Source organism: Thermobia domestica, chromosome 3 (genome assembly GCF_964235325.1).
Source record: "Thermobia domestica chromosome 3, izTheDome1.hap1.1, whole genome shotgun sequence".
NCBI classification, from domain to species: Eukaryota; Metazoa; Arthropoda; class Insecta; order Zygentoma; family Lepismatidae; genus Thermobia; species Thermobia domestica.
This window is the reverse complement of record NC_137456.1, coordinates 347357011-347375754: the sequence shown is the minus strand read 5'-3', so window position 1 is coordinate 347375754 and position 18744 is coordinate 347357011. Positions and strand designations below refer to the sequence as shown.

The 18744-nt window shown below is 36.9% G+C and overlaps 1 protein-coding gene across 5 annotated transcripts in view; it reads left to right on the top strand.

Annotated features, from left to right (window-relative positions):
- Nucleotides 1–18744, top strand: part of LOC145681283 (uncharacterized) — a 257534-nt gene that overhangs the window by 57559 nt on the left and 181231 nt on the right. For 2 of the 5 annotated variants that reach the window (XM_081752911.1, XM_081752910.1), the window contains exon 2: nucleotides 8600–8907. In XM_081752911.1, coding sequence (XP_081609037.1) covers nucleotides 8600–8907 — 308 coding nt within the window. Of the gene's footprint in view, nucleotides 1–7853; nucleotides 8908–18744 lie in introns of those variants that run through there. The other 3 variants (XM_081752909.1, XM_081752908.1, XM_081752912.1) reach the window with 2 other exon arrangements.

Here is an 18744-nt window from a genome sequence, read left to right as displayed (position 1 = left end):
CATTGCCCTGTCAGACCATCTTTGTGAAATTACAGTGATATGTAATACAATGATTACGTTTTGTATTAAACATAACAATGATTAATTGTTACTCCGATATATATAATTATTGAAGTGAAAGGAAAGAAACTCTATTCTTCCTAGAAAAATGAATTTCAGTTCTTCGTCGTCTTCTGAACGGTTCGACTGTCACAACCAAATTTTGCATGCTTATCCGGACTTTCGGTGGCCAAATTTAGGAGAAAGAATTTGTCCTGTCCCTTTGGTTAAAATTCATCTACTAAGGGAAGATAGGGATTCAAAATTTATGCCGAAAACATAGAGTCTCAAGCATGAGAACCTGGAATTTTTTTTAAAGGAAGTCCCATCTCCTTGGTTGCTAAATTACGTTTGGTATTTTTTTTATTTGTATTAAGAAAATCTTAAGAGATTAAATATATTTTCGTGAGTCAGGAGGGTCTGCCCCCTTTCGGGCGTCCATGCTCTCAAGGAATCCTCAACTTAAGAAGATAAAACTCTGTACAGAAACTATACATGTCGCAGCGTCTTCAAAAATTCCTCTTCTCAGGGGACAATTTAATTTCCAATTTTACATTCATAAAATGACAAAAATAGGGAAATGGTTGAACAGAGTTAAAACTGAATTATTGAAATGGTCAGTACTTGGATTGAGCAGTTATTTATTTATTTATTTTTACATTTTACTTTCATTAAAATGTATATTCTAACAGTAGAAAGCTGATTTAAAATTTTTACAAAAGAATAAGTGCTTTACCGTTTGAAATGAATCTCTAAACATAACACCTGAGTGGAACTAGGTTTCTGTAATTTCGTTTTGATTCTGAAACACATCTTAAGAGGAGAAGGGGGCTGAAATACACCTTTCAAATATTTTTCATAAATATATTCTTTCCGTGTGAAGTACGGACATTTCAGATAGTTACTAACAATTCTGAGAAAATAGCAAAAGTTATGAAATTTCCTGTTAAGTTGTAGTCAGCGACAAAGATAGTTCTATCATCACAAACGCCTGTACAGATGCAACCCAAATTACACATAACTTCTTAAGCAGTTGGTAGGACTATGAAATACTGAAAAAAGCTTTTACTGTGGAATTGATGCACAAAAAGTCTCTACTTTAAAATTGATCTCTATTGTTTGGAGCATGTTGCACAGTGAATGCCATATGTCAAAGATACTGTAAACTTGTGTGTATAACGTATTATTTCATTATATGCTGTATATGGGAAGAAAATAAAACATTGATCATACATGAGTTAGAAAATGATTTAAGTAAATTTAAAATATCAAATATGAAACAATTCAAGGAAATAAGTTTGTAAATCGTTATCTCGATTCATGGTCCTTTTCCAATTCGACATTATTCTCCCCATTCCAACATATCTTTCCTTCTATACAGAAGATTTTGCTTATCACACAGAGTATGGATTGACATTAAAAGTAAAGCATCCTGAAAAGTTCAGACCTGCTAGGACTCAAACGCAGATCTTCTGCGTAGAAATCTAATGTGTTAACCACTCACCTACACTAACTACAGTAGTTCCTTTTGTTTACACAAAAACTGGCAGCTAGTTCAAATGCTTTTATGTAAGTCTAGACGAGACATTAAGGCTGTATGAAGAGATGATTATTAGTTTAGTCAATTATTTTTCTTCATCAAATATTATTAGATGAGGTAATTGCTATTGCAATTTTATTATTAATGATTACATTAGTTAACAAATTTAAACTTTTTGTTTGTTACATGAGAAAAATCACCTAATCTTAAAGGAACTTTTTGCGCTGAATTCGAATATGCACTCGGTTTCTCTCCATCACGTACAGTTTTCCCGTAACAGAGGGATTTTCGGAAAATTCCCTCAAAAATTTCCCTTTTTCAGATATTTTATTCCCTAGCTCCTGTCCCCTTACATATAGTAACATAGAAATTATACCTAAGTATACCTTGATTTATATTTAATAAACCCTAAAAGTTTCGTAAAAATCGCTTTGTTCTTTCTAGAGAAATAAATATATTTGTATGTATACTGTGTGCACTGTTTATTGCACCTGATAGTAATGCTTTCAGATCTCCTGAGTTGGGGTAAAAACGATTTGCTTTATTACTACAAACACAGACATAAAAATGAATATTTACAATAGTCAACAACACACTTGTATTGCTCTCTGTAAATTATTATAGAAACGTGTATAAAAATAGAATGTACTTCCAACGTATATTTTTTTAAACGTACAGTATATGTATATCTTAATACATGTATATACAATTCTCCAAGTTTTTTCGTTTTGTTCATGAAATGGTTATCAATATTTGTTATCAAATGTAACAGAATGCAAAAGAAAGAAAGAATGGAATACAGACTCATTGTTGACAACAATGAACTAATGCAGTCTGAATTTTCCACTACGGTATCGTTTCCCCCCTTCCCCCGCGCATTTCTTTCTTTCTTGTGTTCTTGACACCTGGTGAGGGAGTTTTGTACATTTTTATATTGACGTGTGGTTTAACACTACTTCACTTTCAAAGTTCTCTTTGCTGCTAAGAGTGCTTTTATGTTTGATCTTAACGGCATTATACCCAACTAAGACCAGAAGTTTAGTTTGTGATCAGTACAATGGCGTTAAGAGGACGGCGTTCGTGTGTTAACTCACCAAATAGTTTTTGTTATGTGTGTGGCCAGTTTGTAGTTAAAGGACAGTGTAGATCCATTACGCCATCGGTGAAACTAGCATATTATATATATTTCGGATGTCGTGTGGGAGATCAGGACAAAACTTGGGCACCCAACATAATTTGTGCGTCGTGCTACGTCACTTTACTTGCATGGGCCAAAGGAAAACGGAGGTTCATGAAATTTGCTGTACCAACCAACCCACCAACCATCTGGATGATTGTTATTTTTGTCTCACAGTAGTTAAGGGACATTCTAAAAAAAAGCAAATAAATAAGTTATCCCAACGTTAAATCCGCAATTAGACCTATTCCGCACGGGGATGAACTTCCACTTCCCGAGCCCCCTACCAACTGGGAAGAGATATGGCCAAAAGACTCTGATGATGATCGTGACCTTGATGAACCATCGATATCAACATGTACATCCAAGGATCCAACGTTCATCCCTGACTGTGTTCGCGAGCCACATTTCATCCGGCAATGTGAACTTAATGACCTAGTCCGTGATTTGCACCTGACAAAACAAGAGGCGGAACTTCTGGGATCAAGGCTCCAGCAGTGGAACTTATTGGATGCAGAAACGAACATATCAGTGTACAGGAAAAGGCATGTTCAATTTTCAAGCTATTTCTCAATGCAAGATAATGTGTGCGTATGTACGGATATAAATGGGTTGATGGTGGAGCTAGGAATTCCTTACGTTCCAGAAGAATGGAGGTTATTTATCGACGCGTCAAAGGTCAGCCTTAAAGCTGTCCTTTTACATAATGGAAATAAAAAACCTTCTATACCACTTGCGCACTCAGTGAAGATTAAGGAATCCTATGACACCATGTCAACTTTGCTAAATCTTATAAATTACAAGGACCATTGTTGGTAAATATGTTGTGATCTCAAGGTAGTTGGTATTTTATTAGGACTGCAGTGCGGTTACACGAAGTACCAATGTTTTTTTTATATTTATGGGATAGCCGAGCTGATGACAAACATTATGAAGTGAAGGAATGGGAACCTAGAGTGAATTACGTACCTGGAGAATGCAACGTCAAATACGCTCCTTTGGTGGATCCTAATAAGATATTACTACCGCCACTTCATATCAAGTTAGGACTTATGAAAAACTTTGTCAAAGCCATGGACACATCTGGTGAAGGTTTCAAGTATTTGCGAGATAAGTTCCCTAACCTGAGTGATGCTAAGATTTCAGCGGGAGTGTTTATTGGTCCCCAAATTAGGAAATTAATGCTTGATGATAGCTTTGACAGCAAGTTAAACAGTGCTGAGCTAGCTGCCTGGACAGCATTTAAGTGTGTTGTGCGCAACTTTCTGGGCAATAACAAAGCTGAGAGTTACACAGAAATCGTACAGGACATGATACAGAAATACAAAGAGTTGGGTTGTAGGATGTCTTTAAAAATCCACTTTTTGCACTCCCACCTCAGCTTCTTTCCTGCTAACCTAGGTGCTCTCAGCGACGAACAGGGGGAAAGATTCCACCAAGATATAATGGCAATGGAGAAAAGGTACCAGGGACGATGGGATCCTTCAATGATGGGGGACTATTGTTGGGGTCTTGTTGGAGAATGCAACATTTCTTACAAAAGAAGGAAGTAGTGTACGTTTTTGTAACCCAATGGAAGTTTCATATATTGTGATAGTTTTGATTGTCTTTTCATGACCTTTTGGTACATTTGTATTATTGTTTATTGTAAATTGTCACACTTGTAAATTATATTGTATTATATTTTATATATGTGTTTGTGGTAATAAAGCAAAACGTTTTACCTCAACTTAAGAGATCTGAAAGCATTACTATAAGGTGCAATAAACAGTACACACAGTATACATACAAACATATTTATTTCTCTAGAAAGAATAAAGCGATTATTACGAAACTTGGAGGGTTTGTTAAATATGAATCAAAGTATCCTTAGGTATAATTTCTATGTTAGTATATGCAAGGGGACAAGATCTTGGGGTGTAAAATAAACGAAAAGGGAAATTTTTGAGGGATTTTCCCGAAAATCCCTCTGTTACGGGAAAATCGTACGTGATGGAGAAAAACCGAGTGCATATTCGAATTCAGCGCAAAAAGTTCCTCTAAGAACAGGTATTTCCTTTTATGTAACAAAACCTTTGTTAACTAGTGTTATTGCAACCCCAATCATTGTACAGATTCAACCTGTTTTATCAGTTATTGTGACGTAAAAGAAAGTATGATTTGTAAAAAAAAAAAAAAAAAAAAAAAAAAAAACGTTTATACATTATAAGAGATGTAATTTCCCATTATTCACTGCAAATTCAGTCGTATCTGACTGTAAATAAAATCTAGTGTGCCACATAAAACTTAGTGTAGAACAAAAAACAAGTGTACACAAAACAAATCCAAAGTACTGTACGAAGTAGTCGAGTAGTGTTGTTGAACAGTTTGATAATCATGTATTTGAGTGTTCAAATCCTGTAGTAGGTCATACATTTTTTTTTGCTCCTACCTATCCGAAGACTGAGAAAATTTCTTTATCAACTCTTTTCTTGTCAAATTCGATTATAAAACAATATCATAAGAATTGTAAATGTAAAATATCATAACTAAAATCAGGGTGTTAAGTATCTTCACAATTCAATTATCCTCTTGAGCTCAGAAGACTAGAGTTGCTTTCTCGGAAGGAGCTCATGAGGTTCGATTCAACATTGAGTTGTGGATCTACTTTTAAAAATAGACCTGCTGCTGAATGGGACACTAAACTTTAACTAATCAACTATTATCAACTGACTCATAACATAAAATCAATCCTCAATGTTTTCTTAACGAGTAAAATAGTTTATTTGTTTCTTAGTATACACTAGCAGCGTTCACCCCGCTTCGCTGCGGTCACCCCGGAACGCAATAAACTTTGTTACTTAGATAATTTTTACTTTTTCGCTTTCAAGTGATATGATAAAAACCATAGAAGATTGCAGTAAATGTTAACATTATATCGCCTGTCATTTATGTTAACCCGCCCCGCTTCGCTGCGGTCACCCCCGAACGCAATAAACTTTGTTACTTAGATAATTTTTACTTTTTCGCTTTCAAGTGATATGATAAAAACCATTATAACGCCTGTCATTTATGTTAACCCGCCGAGTGACACGGTCATGCGGGTTGCATATACATACGTTTATTTTTATACCTATGATGAACTAACAAAGGATTTGTACGTAATGGACACCTGAATGGTCAATTATCTCAAGACACTGGTAATTGAAAATTAAAGTGATATGATAAAAACCATCTAGGGTCCAAATCCTAATAACCCCCCAAAAATGAAAGAAATTGGTTCAGCCGTATTAGCGTGATGAGCGGACAAAGGATTTGTGCGTTCTCTTTTATATATATAGATTTTGTAATGTTACGTTATTCCTATTGTACGTATTCCTATTACGGTATATATACTGATTTCAGGGAAGAAAGGTACTTAACTCGAGTAATGTTTCCTATTGAACTTTAGGAATTATTCTTCCGTTACGGTAAAAAAAAATATATATATATTTTTGCTGAGCTTTCGTGTTAGAACTGTGTTGATTCATATTAATATCAAAAACAAATCTTGTGATAATAGCAAAAAAGCTTCAGCTGGTGGTCCACAAAAGAAGAGCTGCAAAGTTAAAACGAGCAAAGCATGAATCTGAGAAACTTTTCGAACCATTTAATAAGCTTCCTAAATATTAGCTTTCAACTTCACGCAAAGCGTTCAACTCCCTGTCTAAGATTTTTTGGGTGCAGTAAGGGGTTCAACTATTTTTGTTACTCACTGTACAACAATAATAAATTTATATGTACAAATTGCTGCATCAGTTTAGGAGTTATTTCACTCCATTGACTTCTATGGAACTTTTAGATGATTGTTTCTCCTTGGTTAATCAGATTTAGGATTTAGATTTTTGGGCTTTCGGCATCTAAGGCCATTTAGCCCTTCACGTTTTGAGGGATGACGTCCCTCGGCGAGCATACAATCCGGGGAAATCATTGAATAACCCATATACTCCGGGGAAAGGGAAGGAAGAAAGGATGGGGAAAGGAAGGAAGCGGCCTGAGACCTATAAGTTAGGTACCATCCCAGCATTTGTCTGGTGTGAATGAGGAAAACCCAGGAAAACCTCATTCAGGGTGGCTGGCCTGAAGAAGCGTGGTACACTTTTTCGACAGAGTGACCCCACCTTGGTTAATCAGTTTTAGAGTTTATATAAACTTTATTAACAACCTTGACCGTGATGAAAATTTCTGTCAAGATTCGTCAATTGGTTCAAAAGTAGAAGCGTTCGGATATGCTGCAATTCTTGCAAATATAAAGTATATCTCAATTAACTGTATTCCTTACAATAGTCACTACTGCACTTTACAAAGATGGAATGACGGTTGATAGTGCATTTGTCAGTACTTCTTTGTGATTTTACAGTATGGTTGTATTTATATAAAAAATGTTCATGATTAAGTTAGTTTTCAGCGTGTCATATTCATTTCAAAACATCCTCAATATTACAAGACACAATTGCTTCTTCTTTTGTTATTCATACCCAATATGCATATTTTTGAATCACGCTCGACTCTAGGCATAGCGTACATATAGCAGAAATCAAACGCCTCTTGCTGTCGTTCCTCGTGTCCGTGCGTGCTAGCGCGACGTGCTAGGGGTGATAATCGATTTTGGCGTGGGTTCAAACCCGGCCCAAGGAAAGTTTTTATTTTCGTAACACTTTCATCATCAAAATAAAATAAAAATAATACTCATTGGCTATTGTACTTAATATACAATGATAGAAAGTGATTTATTTACGTTACGAACCATAGCTGAGCGAGCGTCAGCAAGCGAAGGGGGTTAGAAGGCCCGCAGGGCTCGTTTTGTTCCATGATAATCACCATGATAATACCACGTGACATTACGTCACTCCTCGGGTAGTCCAACTTCGAACCTTACCTGCTTCCTTGTGACCAAAATGCATATTTTTTTTTAAAGGGTAGCGCTTGAAATAAATATACATGTTCTTACGAAATGTAACCCAAACATAAATATATTTTTATTTTTGTCAACACACAGAGTGACAATTTTCTTCTATTACTATAATACACAATATATGCACCAGAAGGTTTGGACAATCGCAAACTGCAACCAATCAGAAACGTGTATTTGGTTCCTTTGGCTAGGGTCGTGCGTGAAAACAATATGCACCCAATAGCCTCTATTTGAGTCATATGGAAGATTGTTTTCTTATCATTTGGTTGTCTCAAATCTCGTGAACTTCCTCAACACTGTACCCAGAAAAAAATGTTTGTTTGTAAAACACAAAAATGGTTTATTTTCACAGCTTTAGTCTCTAACGTCACGTGACATTGAAATTTTATTGTTCTTCTTTCTTCATTCGGTTAGATACAACAAACAAATGATGTAGGGAAAAAAAGGCAAAATCGTCCTTAGCAAATGGATTAAGTTTTGGCACACGTTTGCTGAGTGGCCGGTTGCGTTGGCGAAAGCCATCTTCTCTCTAAAAATACGCCAACTTCTCGGGGAAGAGTCTTAATTTGTTTCTCACAGGGCGGGCAATGCGTTGGAAACATCTCTCGCGTGCAGTGTCAGATAATGACCAGGTAGAAGATGACCTAAATTCTCAATCGTATCGTCGCCTGAACACGTTATTCCTTTCACACGTTATTGTTTAGTTTTGTTTCTTTCTGGTAGTTTTCTTTTTCTAACTCATCCGCCATGAATTTAATGTTTCGTAAAAATTTCCGCACAGAGAAGGAACGGTCCTTCAGCAGCACTGGGTTCTCAAAACCTCCCTCCCACGGGAAGAGGAGCCGGGAATCAGGATACACGGTCATGGAGGAACACCACTATCGTACCCATATCTTTATGAATCCTCCAGGAAAGGCAGATCCAATGTTCCCGGAGGATGAGCCCAAGAGGAGTTCAGTGTCCCTGATGAAATGGGGATCCGGAGGCAAAGCTGACGCCAGGAGGAAGAAGCCGTTGCCTGAGACAGAAGACCCTCGCTACAGCAGTAAACAAGTCAGCTTCCGATCGACGGAGGTTGGGTATCAGCCGATTGCAACGGTTGCAGGGACGCCACAGGGCAAGACGCCAGAAGAACCGGTTAGTTTGGCCACGCTTAACCGAGACTGCTTCATTATTCCAGTGGCCAGTCTGGACAGATTTCTTCCTGCGGGAGTCACGGTGAGTACACATACATCTTTTATTCGCATGGTTCTTTTTCATTGCATGGTTTATTCTCTACTAAATATAGTGATACATATATTTACGGTGTCGTGTCTTGCGAAAAAATCAAGTTACGAGTGAGATATGCTTGTAAAGGTGCATTGCCTAAGCAACAAACATAAAAATGTTCAACTAACGAAAAAAAAAAAAAATAAAAAGTTCGTACTAAAATTATTCAACGTAACTTTTCTGGATACGAAATGTTTTCCACAAAGCGGGAAACTTTCTTCTTTCTTTCTCTGTCAGTGTTATGGGAATGATGACAACGCGATGTCACATTTAAAAAAATCTAGATCATAGGCAAACGCAAGTGTCTTTTAGACAATTTTTTTTTAGTAGGGTTAAGTCCTAGAACATGGAATGGGGCTGTCCTCAATCAGGTAGAACATCTGAGAAGAAAAAGAGAGAATGTCTCTCGGTGATGTAATGAGAGAAGTTTTGGTAAGTGTAAGCTCTTCCGGTTTCACGTACGCGCCTGTGGCGTGGAAGACCCGGGTTTGATTCCCGAGGGAACTCATGTGGTTCGGATTCCACGTTAATCAGTAGGTCCCGTCGCATATAACCTCGCTTCTGAAAGGGACGTTAAACTCAAAATCAACTCAACTCAACTCTTCTGGTTTCAAAAAGTATAGGTTATAACTAGTGTTGTGAAGACCTGAAAAAAAAAACGGAAAGTTTGGGTTTAAAAAATAAGTTTTTACCTTTTTTCTTGAGCTTGGAAAAAACGGAAAATTGGGGAAAATTTTTAATTTTCGAATATTTTACTATATTATGTTTTTAAATTGAAAACTATTTTATATTTACTAGTTTACAGGTAAGATCATTGATTATTCACGTTTCTTCTATTAGAATAGGGAAAATTTGTGGCAACAAATGTAATGTGTAACCACCCATTTAAAGTTAGCACCGTGATAGAACGGAGTTATGGCTATAAAAGAAACTAAAATATAATCTTAGCTAGTTAAATTAGCATAGGCACATTTAAATGATCTTAAGTAATCTTATGAAGTTCCCGCTTGATGGCAGGAAAGTGTTAAAATAACGAGTTTTATAATTAATTATATGTTTTAGTGCATGAGTATTAGTGAAATTTACCTGCTGCTCTTTTTTTTTTTTTTTTAAAAAAAAGAAGTAATTTGGTTAAAATTAACAAAACGTCAGCAGATCAAAGAGTATATTAAGAACTCAGTTTCATTCAAGAGTCCTATTTGTTGCAACATAGAAGCTTTATGGTGGTAGATTTCAGTGGTGTATTTACGATTTTGTTTCGGGGGGCTTTGCTAACTTTCGGGAGGGCTTTGCTTGAAAATGTGAAAATTCTGCAAGATATTTCATATACTTTATTATAGTAAGTAAGATTTCGGAAGGGGCTTAAGCCCGGAAACCCCCCTCTAAATGCACCACTGGTAGACTTGTATGTAACTGTAAAAGTTCTGTAACTAATGCATGTCCAGAAATAAATGGCTAAAAATCACATAATGGAAAAATGCAGATTAATTAATTTTCAAGCGTAATTACAACAGTTTTATTTTCGAGTTTTTTTTTTTAAACAAATATTAGCAATATTGAACTTTCACACCTTACATTTTTCGTGATCGAAATAAAAAATTAAACGGTTCCATTAGTAGTAAACAGTGTTCGAAGTGGAGAAAAAGCAGAGGCGGTATTTTTATTACGATTTTGACTCGACATACCGGCTATCTAAATGTTGAAATACAGTGAGGGTATGTTGCCTAAAAGATTGCATTTCTATTTACATAATGATTGAAAATCATTGGAGAGCTTCTCTGTAGTTACAGGGAGGGCATGGAGAGACTTCGATCCCCTGCTAACAACTCTGAAAAAAAAATAAATTAAAAATCCTCTTATGTTGTATTATAGAGACTTATACACGAAAATGTTCAAAAATGAGTTTTTATATTAATTTCCTATGAGAAAACTCCGGACCCCACTCGATTCAGTGATATTGCAAACCCCTGGAAGATCCGCCCCCACAGCAGACAACCCTTAAATTCGCCCATCCGCAAAACACAACGTTTATATGCACTGTGGTAAGAAGGCACACGTATATAAGAAAGAAACAATTCAATATGGCACATCAAAATATAAACTAGATTAACTTCTTTGAAAATACCTCATTTTAAAAACGAAAAGTAGGGAAAGATAGCAAAAATGTCGGGTGTTGTCAACTTAGAAATCATTTCTATATAAGAAATAAAATCTTTTTACTTGCAATTCTATTTGTAAATTACTGTGTATAAAAATGGATTTATTAAAGGTATTTTGCATCTACTCTCCAGTGGCGGTATGTCTTTAATAACTGAAAAATCAGAGGCGATATGCTTTCATCAAAGAAAAACCATTGCACTCACCGCAACGCACCGCATACCGTCTCACTTCGACCACTGCTAGTAAATTAACCTAATACAAAGGTTTGTGTTCTTTTCCCAATTTTTCCAATTTTCCGGAAAAACGTTTTTTTAGCAATAGGTTCAAAATTTCAGGAAATTTTACAACACTAGGTATACCAACCCCTTCATAAATTTGAGGTGAGTATACACTGGGCTATACAAATATTAGGTGGATATGCACCGTATACTTTCGTATACGCTTCATTAAATCCCTGCCTCTGAGATACCCATAGCGGGAAGGGGATTTTCCTATTAAAGAATACCCCTTTGCGCTCCTCCATCGTGTCTTTCAAGACAGTTACGATTCCTCTGAAAGATAAAGTGTAATTGGAGCAGTCTTCGTGTTTCTTGTATACTACTTTCTGTACTCTATTCGTTAGTGTTAAATGATTAAATAATTGCGTACCAAATGCCAATGTAAAGCGATTATACTATTTTTGGGGGTGGGGCGATGTATTGGGTCGATGCATAACTTCGTGCGGTTTTCTTTGGGTTTTCAACAATGCGGTGTGAAGCGAATGTTCATCGTTATTCCGTTGTTTTGCCGCAGTTTGGAGTTTGTGTGTTGTGAAACACAGGTTTCCTTGATTGTGAACGTATTATTGTATATATTTCAGACAAGCTAATATGGATTGTCAAGTTGAGAAAAGTGATCATTTCCGTCACATTTTACTCTTCAAGTTTAACCGAGGATCCAGTGCAGAAGAAGCTGCGAGAACAATTTGTGCCGTGTAAGGGAATGAAGCAATTGCTGAAAGAACAGCACAGAAAAGCTTCTCTTGACCAATGCCTAACAGATTTCTTCCAATCAAAACCAAAACAATTCTGCGGGCGAGGCATTGGACTGCTACCTGAACGTTGACAGAAGGTCATATATAGTGGAGGTGAATACATCACTGAGTGGCTGTGAGTTAATGTGAGTGACAGTAAAATGTATGCAATGTATTGTTACACTCGTAGAATATGTTAATGTTATGTGTATGTTGTATTTGTATTTGAATTAACAGAACAGCAGTATAAAAATAAAATATAAAATATAAGAACCACACGAACTTACGCATCGACCCAATAAAACGAACTAATGGAAAGGTTCAATTCGGAAAACGATATTTTCAAGATACGATTAACATTGTGGCTCACAAGAAGAGATGAGATGTCACTGTACTTTCTTATGTTGGAGAAGAAATATTGTGTTTCACAAACTCCTTTTTCACCTATCAGAAAGACAATCTCTCTGTAAATATTAATTTTAAAATTCTCATTCAAGGGGACCAAGGTTTATTTAAATAGATTTTTTTTTAAATATGTGAAATGTATTTAATTTTAGACTTCTAAACTGCTATCCATAAGTATCGGAAATTATAGAACGGCTATCTTCCTCCTTCCGTCTGTCTATCGATAAGTATCGGAGGAAAAACGGGAAGAGATAGACCTATCCAGAAACGATTCTTTTGGAATCGATTCAGCATCCCAAGAATAAATTTCGTCTAATAGCTTAACTCCTTAATCAAACAGGAAGTAAAGTAAGAAGTCAGGTGAACTCATTGCTACTCAGTCACTGATTCTTAATTTCAGTTTGTCTACACTTTCAGACTAGGTTAAGCAGTGTTCGAAGTGGGAAAAAAAGCAGAGGTGGTATGCTTTATTACAATTTTGACCTGACATACTGGCTATCTAAATGTTGAAATACAGTGAGGGTATGTTGCCTAGAAGATTGCATTTCTATTCATATAATGACTGAAAACGACTGGAGAGCTTTTCTTTAGTTACAGAGGAGCATGGAGTGACTTTGATTCCTCCCCAAAAACTTTCTAAAAAAAAATTAAATATCCCCTTATGTTCTATTATAGAAAATTATATACAAAAATGACCAAAAACCGAGTTTTATGTTAAGAATTTCTTGCGGGAAAACTCCCGGACCCCCCATTCGACTGAAGGGTATTCCAAACCCCTGGAAGAATCGCCTCCAGAGAAGACAACCCCAAATCCGCTCATGCTCAAAACACGATAGTTATATTAATTAAGTCAAGAAGACACACATACAATTCAATATAGCACATCAAAATATAAACTAGATGAATTTTCTTGAGACACCTCATTTTAAAAACAAAAGGTAGGAAAAAGATAACAAAAGTATCGGTGTTGTCAACTTAGAAATTATTTCTTCATAAGAAATAAAATCTTTTTACGTGCAAAACTATTCGTCAATTACTGTGTATAAAAATTGATTTATTAAAGATATTTAGCATCTATTCTCCCGTGACGGTATGTCTTGATCACTGAAAAACCAGAGGCGGTGTGCCTTCATCACTAAAAAACCAGAGGCGGTATGGAATACCATCGCATACCGTTTCACTTCGACCACTGAAAGGCTAGTTACTATCAACTTAAAGTCCGTCCCTATATTCCCAGTTCCCTGCGTTTGTTTCACATGTCAGCACTTCGGGCGCACCAGCACGTCGTGTAATGCGAGTGCTGCTCTTTTTACAAATTGCAACCAGGGTAGCCATGATGCGGAACCCTGTGTAACGACCCAGCCCTTTTGGATTATCACCTATTATCACCAAACCAGTGGAAATTTCTTCATTAGTTTTCGTACGCCCGACCACGACTCCCGAAGCAAAACTTAGCATCCAACCAAGGATTCTTGTACATAACTTAGGAGCCAATTACCAAGAAGGAAACACATTTAGGGGGGATCATTAGTTTGTTTCTCTGGTGAATCTCAAGATTTGCCGGCTTTGATACGTACTTCCACAACGGAAACCCTGCACTTCGGCCCTTAGCAGAGCCACTTCCAGTACTTTCGCTCAACTCTCATTGGAGAAGGTGAAGACCAATCACCTGTCTATTTCTGCATTTGAAAGAAGTTTTTCACTTCGAAAATGCCTTCGACTGTTCTGATCTACCTATAATCCACACACATCGTCTCTCCCGCTGGACAAAGTAGCTTTGTTTAGATGCCATTTCGCCCTCCTTTTCGGGTGGATAAATGGACTTCCTATAGATAGATGGATGTCTTATAAGTCATGTCATAATGTCTGATGAAGCTAAATGTTTAGTTGGCGAAACGAGATATTAGTTTTATAACAAAATTGGTTTGTTTTGCTCAGCGATTGGTTTATTATTTAAATGTTCATGTCTGGTGCTAGGAGCTCGGGTTTGAGCCCAGGTCATATCAGTTTGTGGTGGAGAGTATCGTGTCCATGGAATTGCTCAGAATCATCCCGTTTCCTCCCACATTCTCATTCCACAATTATTTTACAACAGGTGCGGTTACTCAGTGGTACAGGGCGCACCTCTGGTGCGTGGAGCCTCTTGTTCTACCCCAGTTCCTCTAAATGACATTTGTGTGTTGGACAAATACCGTTTGAATGGGTTTTCTCCCGTTTTCCCTCAGTTAATTTATTTCACCATTTCGTTCAATATTAACGTTACCGTCTCCTTTAACCTAGGAGCATAATTGTGGGACGTTAAACTAAAAGAAAACATATAATCATTGACTTTCATTATTCAAGTGTCTCCTTTAGCGTACAGGGCATAATCAATACACCAAAAATTGAATTTCGTTTCACAAGCACCTGCAGAGTTTTTTTTAAACAATGGAGACCGCTAATATAGGTTCCAGTTATGAAAAATGAAAAATTGCTTTTTCATATTTCAGTTTAAAAAATTCAGGAAAAGCAAAATCCGCTCCGTGGCTCCCCTGTCGACGCGTATAGCCATGAGAATAATTTATTACATCGAAGCAATGACTCTAACTACGTAATGGCTACGAACAACACATAAACATTATATTAACGTGTAAAATAACTGGGTTATTGTTATTACAGCGATTGAAAAGAGGACCAATTTAAAGCCAATGTTATGAATGTTTCCCTCTCTTCCTGCCCCTACAATTAACAAAGGCCAGTAGCTGTGATTGCCGCATTATCGACCGCTGCATGTGAGTGTGTCAAGGCATGAAGTGATGCGTGCAAAAGCAGCCGCCGAAACACCAAGAATTCCGTCAGTCAACTGTCTCCGATTGGAATTGGGCCAAAAGTTTACATTCACTGCTCCTCCTACGAGGTACCTCTTACGCGTTAACACAACGTAAACAACACAACAAAGAACAATATTACAAAAAACTGAAATTAAAGCTTTTTCTTTCACAGAAAGCTAAAGAAGGTGACGGGAAATTAAAATAAATGATTTGTTCGATGATTCTGCATTTTAGTGAACACACTGATATGCAATGTTGACAAAACGTTGACACAAAAAAGTCACTAAATAAGGGATCAAATTGCTACAGTTTGAGTTGAAAAGTCGTTAAAACAAAGAAACAAACAAACAAACAAAAAAGAGCTATAATATTTTCGACACAACTAACCCTATGAACTACTTACATTTTAAAAAATGATGCTCATTTTAGCTTAGGTTATCTTATATGAATACTAGGGCTATACTGTATTTTTCCGAAATTGCATATCAGATACCGTTTCTGATGAAGAAAATTATATACAGAGTCCTCCAGAAAAATGTATACACTGTTTAAGAAAAAACTAAATATCATATTTCTTAATTACATTTAATTAAACATGTATTACTAAAACCTTCAAGTAAGCATATGTTTACATTAGATGTTGAAAATGTTGGCCGTTGGCGGCCAAACATCTAATAGAACGACGGTCGCTGCATCAGATGAGCGGCGACGATCAGATGAGCAATCGTTGCAGGTACAGCGGTGAATGTATCATTGGAAACCGATGTACATGCCTCTGTAATCTTCATCTTCTACGTCTCAAACTTGTCAACAATGCATTTAATTGTTAGGCGGGTTGATAGTTCAGTACCAAAGTCCTCTCTCCACTGACGCTGCACTTCGATGGCATTCCCAAACCTAATAAAACACTTCAAAACGTACTTACGCTGTTCGAACGTCAAGGTGTTCTACCATTTTCTTCTCTCACTAACCGTGCTGACAGTATCGACATCTGTTGAGCAAAAAACCGTACTACAACTAATTTTAACTGAAAACAATTGACAATGCTGACATCTGTTGGGCGAAAAACCATATTACAACAATTGTCAATGCCAGTGTATTGATTCAGGATGACAAAGAGTGTAGACACTTTTCTGACGGACTCTGTATTGCGAAAACTTTAACACAGATTAGGAATAATATAAGTGTTTGCATTGGTCAGAGCCAGTGGCGTATTTAGGGGGGCTTCCGGGTTTAAGCCCCCCCGAAATCTTACTTACCATAGTAAAGTATATGAAATATCTTGCAGAATTTTCACATTTTCAGGCAAAGCTTCCCCCCCCCAAAAGTTACCAAAGCCACTTCCGAAACAAAATCGTAAATACGCCACTGGTCAGAGCTTATATTTTATTACTACTGTACATGGGCGTCTCTGGCGGGGGGAGGGGGGACGCGTCCCCCCAATATTTTGAAATACGAAATATTCAATACTTTATTTTAATTTAATTTATTTAGATACTAACTAGCAGTTAGATCATTTCCTTTGATGCCCCCCCCCCAAATTTTACATGCCAGAGACGCCAATGCTACTGTAAAAATATACAAATAAATAAATAAATGTCCGCAAGGGTAAAATCTAACACCTACTTCACTTTACGCTTCTATCGCTAATATATTTGCTATTACTGTTACATTTTTATGTCTCTCAGTGGATGTGAACACACTAACACATTGAAGATTGCAATTATCCTCCATAAGAGAGCAATTGATAACAGAGACCAAAGCAGGATTGTGGAAGGGTAGTCGCGTTTGTATACTTGCTCAACTCATCATCGCTTACGTTGATTGAAACAAACGAAAAGAAACAAGAGAAACACAAGAAGAAGAAACACCAAAATTGCCTGTTCGCAGCACGAAAGTCACTCGATTTGTAAACAAGTCGCCAAATCGTCATTTAAAAATCACCAAAAGAAGTTGCCAATCGGAAAAAAATAATTTTAATCGGAAGTTGAATTCACTAGACTTAGTAACTTTTCCCCCAAATTAGCAACACTGCTAACACGAAGGCTGCATATCAATGTGACCTTACTGAAAAACACATTCTCCGTTCCAGAGCTGGCAAATTTTCCTTTTAGACTTGTACTACATATTATGCATTACTACGGGACACCTCATAGAACTCTTCTATCCATTGGTTCTGCTGAAAGGGACGTTAAACTCAAAATCAACTCCATTGGTTTACCTATTTGCGGACACAGAATACATTTAATGTTCTCCCATCTGAAATCGAACAGGAAACCACGTGCATGAGCCTACGCGCTAACCCCTAGATCAGCGGCAAGAGCTAATGTAGGAACAGACTTATAATTCTTCTTTCAATAAAACAGTTTTAATATACATGCATAAATTGTACTCGATAATATTATCATCAAATACTGAGACCTCCCCGCTAGTCTAGTAGCTAGAATATGCACCTTTAATGCATAGGGTCCCAGGTTCGATTCTCGGTGGTTAAGCATTACAGTGGTTCGGATCCCCCTTAATATGTAAGTACACATCTCATATAGTCTCGGTGCTTGATTTCAATAGAACCAATTAAGCAGTTTATTATTAAATATAGTTACCACACCTATATCTACTATTATCTCCTTACTTAGTGATCGCAAGGAATCGTGAAGCTTGACCTAGATTTACCAATTTCAACACCCAATAGAACGCGAGGATGTGTCCTGGTAGCCAACCCTCACCATGAAACTTTGTCAGTGTTGTCTCTCGCGCTATATGGAGATCTCCTTATGCTGCAGTGTTGTCAGATTGCCGCTAAGTTTCGTTTTGTTGTTACTGTTGTTATTTGCTGTTTGATATTTTATTATTATTGTTATTCTTTAGTTCGAATAATTGTTACCGTTCGTGTAATAGTTCTTTAAGTGATTTTTTAAATCCCATTTGCCATGTCCTCTAAGTTTGGCAACATTGTTCATGCATTTCTGTTGTTTGACTTTTCTTGAAGTGTGCGTTCGGAAGGCAGCTTCACGAATCGTTCCGAATTCTTCCGATGCATCACACGTCTGGTAAAACAGTTTTATCAATTCGTGTAGAGCTCAGGCTTCACGAGTCGTCGCTATTACTATAGAACAGTAACCTATGTATGGTTCAAAGTAGAAAACAGGGGCGGATCCAGGGGGGCGATCGCCCCCCAGAAAAGGAAACTTTTTTATTTTATATATAAATAAAATATATAGTTTATTTTTTGACGCTCTTAAAAGTAGCTCTAAGTAGCACTATTACAACCACCGCCCCCTCCAGAAGTCCGTCCTGGATCCGCCTCTGGTAGCAAAACAGAGTAAATAAATTGACAGAATATTAGTTTCACTCGACAATCAGAAAGTAGCTAAATGATACGAACAACTGAGCTTAAAT